This window comes from Octopus bimaculoides, chromosome 2 (genome assembly GCF_046866305.1).
Source record: "Octopus bimaculoides isolate indiv1 chromosome 2, ASM4686630v1, whole genome shotgun sequence".
In the NCBI taxonomy this organism is placed as follows: Eukaryota; Metazoa; Mollusca; class Cephalopoda; order Octopoda; family Octopodidae; genus Octopus; species Octopus bimaculoides.
In genome coordinates, this window is record NC_142929.1 from 88,066,315 (window position 1) to 88,069,070 (window position 2,756).

Sequence of the window (2,756 nt, forward strand, 5' to 3'; positions counted from 1 at the left end):
AGCTGGAGTGTAACTAGAGGAATTTCCTATATAATTTCTTGAATAATAATGATGTAACAGGCAAGTGGGAAAAAATGGAAGAATCTTAGAATCACTGGGAAAGATTTTCGGAAGACAGATGGAAGGAATAAAAACAAACGTTATTCGAAATAGCTGCTTTATTAGAATGATGCAGTTTTCCAATGTTCTATTTTTGATATACTAACGTGGTTTGCCCACTAATTTTCAATCGAGCATTAATTCAAAGTATAATAATAATAATAATAATAATAATAATAATAAAACACCTGTTCAATGATACCTGGAACTAGATTCTCTCTCTCTCTCTCTCTCTCTCTCTAATCAATGTATGTTGGATGTATTCGTTCGTGTATATACGTTTGCGTTATAGACGACATATGTTGATATCTCTGATAATTATAAGGGATAAAATGAATTTTAATAAATTGAATCTTCACAATTTCTGAATAACAATCTCAATCACTATTAGCATGTTACAAATATGTTAGTGTTTTCACAAATATTAATGCAGCTCAGAGAATCAGAAGACGCACAATACAACAGAGAGAGAGAGAGAGAGATTATTACGAGAAATAAAAACAATAGCAATAATTAAATTCAACAAAATGTAGTGAACTGCTAATTTTTAATCTACCACCCACCTACATCATTCTTCCCCACCTCTCTCTTTCTCTGTGTTTATCAATGTCTATCCCCTTTCTATATCTACAATATTGTCACACCCACACATAAACTTCGGTAGCGTTTTAAAGAAAAACCAGAACTCCCTTTTCGCAATGACAATGTCACACTCCGCCCGCCCACGTATAAACAACATTACAAATCAGAAGAGATGTGAATGGCAGAGAAGATGCGGCGTCGGTGGTGAAGGGAATCCACCAGTGAAGCCCATATCGATACACAATCACGCATATAGAGAGCAATAGAAAGAAATACATGGAAGCGAATGTAAATAGTCAAACACAAACGATGTCGCGCACTCACGCATTGAATAATATTGCGGGGGCGTTATATTCTCTCTTTCAAAAGCTGGCTGCCGTGTAATTTATTCAGAACTTGTCAAGTCAGCGGGTACTTAGAGATGATTTGTGATATTTAAGACTTTTCTCATAGTTTAAATTCTCAGGGAATTTCTAAGCCAGCATTCACAATTTGGATATCGCCATGGACGAAGGTAAGAAAACATTATTTCTTCTTTTAAAATCTCCGTAATTTCTTCACTAAATGTAATACAGGCATTCGAATATAAACATATTCACACATCTAAAACAAAAAACAAAAAACACAACAACACATACACAAAAAACAAAACAAAACAAGAAAACAATACTGTCACACAATTACAGAAATATACTTATTGAACAGTTACTGTTTTGAAAACGAGCAGCAAATATCAAGTCCACAGGAAAGACATCTGAACGCATTTACGCAAACAATAAATATGTTCTCTCAGCCGCTCATACGCGCGCTCACATATACACTCACACACCGATGATTGTATGTGAATAATATATATATGTGTGTGTATATATATATATATATATATATATATATATATATATATATATATACATACATATATATACTTCTATTTTTATGCATATAAATCCTCATATGTATGTGTGTATATATATATATATATATATATATATCATATAGATAGATAGATAGATACTATATTTTATTATTATTATTATTATTATTATTATATACTCGTGTTATATGGATACACATAAATGTGTGTATATATATATGTTTTTGCATATTTGTATATGTATTATATATATATATAAATTCACATATGTATATATATAAATATATATAAATTCACATATGTATATATATAAATATACATAAATATATGATATATATAATTATATATAATGTATATATGTATCTATCTATCTGGTTGAATGTATTTATATACATGTGTGTATGTATGTGTGTGTACATATGTATGCATATGATCGTTACTATTGTCATCCTTATCAATTTAATGTCCACTTTACCATGTTGGCATGGGTCAGATGGCACTACTTGAGGCAGATTTTCAATGGCCAGATGCCCTTTCTGCTACCAGCTCTCATCTGCTTCTCAGCAAGATGTTTCCCTGTTTTTTAGTGGAAGATTGGAAACAAATGACACCACTCTTACGATGGTGACACTTGTTAACAACTATCACGCAATGTCAAAACAAGAAATGTATGTGTGTGTATATATATATATATATAAATACTTGACAGATTTCTAGCTTCCATCTCCAAGATCCACTTAAAAGGCTTTGGTTGGTCCTGGGCTATAATAAAAGACACTCGATGAAGGTGCCATGCAGTGAAACTGATCCCAGAACCACATGGTTCGGAAGTGAACTTCTTAATCTCCCTGGCATATCTATCTATCTATCTATCTATCTATCTATCTATCTATCTATCTATCTATCTATCTATCTATCTCCATACAAACACATCAGTATATCTATCAACTTATATGTGTGTGTGTGTGCGCGTGTGTATTTACAAGTATATCTATAGATGTTTGCCTATATTGTATGTATTTATTATATTTATCTAACAATCTCTTTCATTCTCTCATTCTCTCTCTCTACTCTTTCTCTCGATATATACAGGGAGAGAGGAGAGAGAGAGAGAGAAAGGGTAGAGAGGGAGAAAGAGTATATATGTATATATATATATATATATATATATATATATATATGTATATATATATATGTATAT

General features: G+C 31.4%; 1 protein-coding gene across 3 annotated transcripts in view; it reads left to right on the top strand.

The window, feature by feature from the left end:
* Window positions 1-334: 334 nt before the first annotated feature.
* LOC106875806 (uncharacterized) overlaps window positions 335-2,756 on the top strand; it is a 144,884-nt gene continuing 142,462 nt past the window's right edge. For 2 of the 3 annotated variants that reach the window (XM_089347129.1, XM_089347130.1), the window contains exon 1: window positions 730-1,195. Coding sequence is in view for 2 of the 3 variants with exons in the window: in XM_089347130.1 (XP_089203256.1) it covers window positions 1,186-1,195 (10 nt within the window). In the remaining variant the exon portion in view is untranslated. Of the gene's footprint in view, window positions 1,196-2,756 lie in introns of all 3 variants that reach the window. The other variant, XM_052978410.2, reaches the window with a different exon arrangement.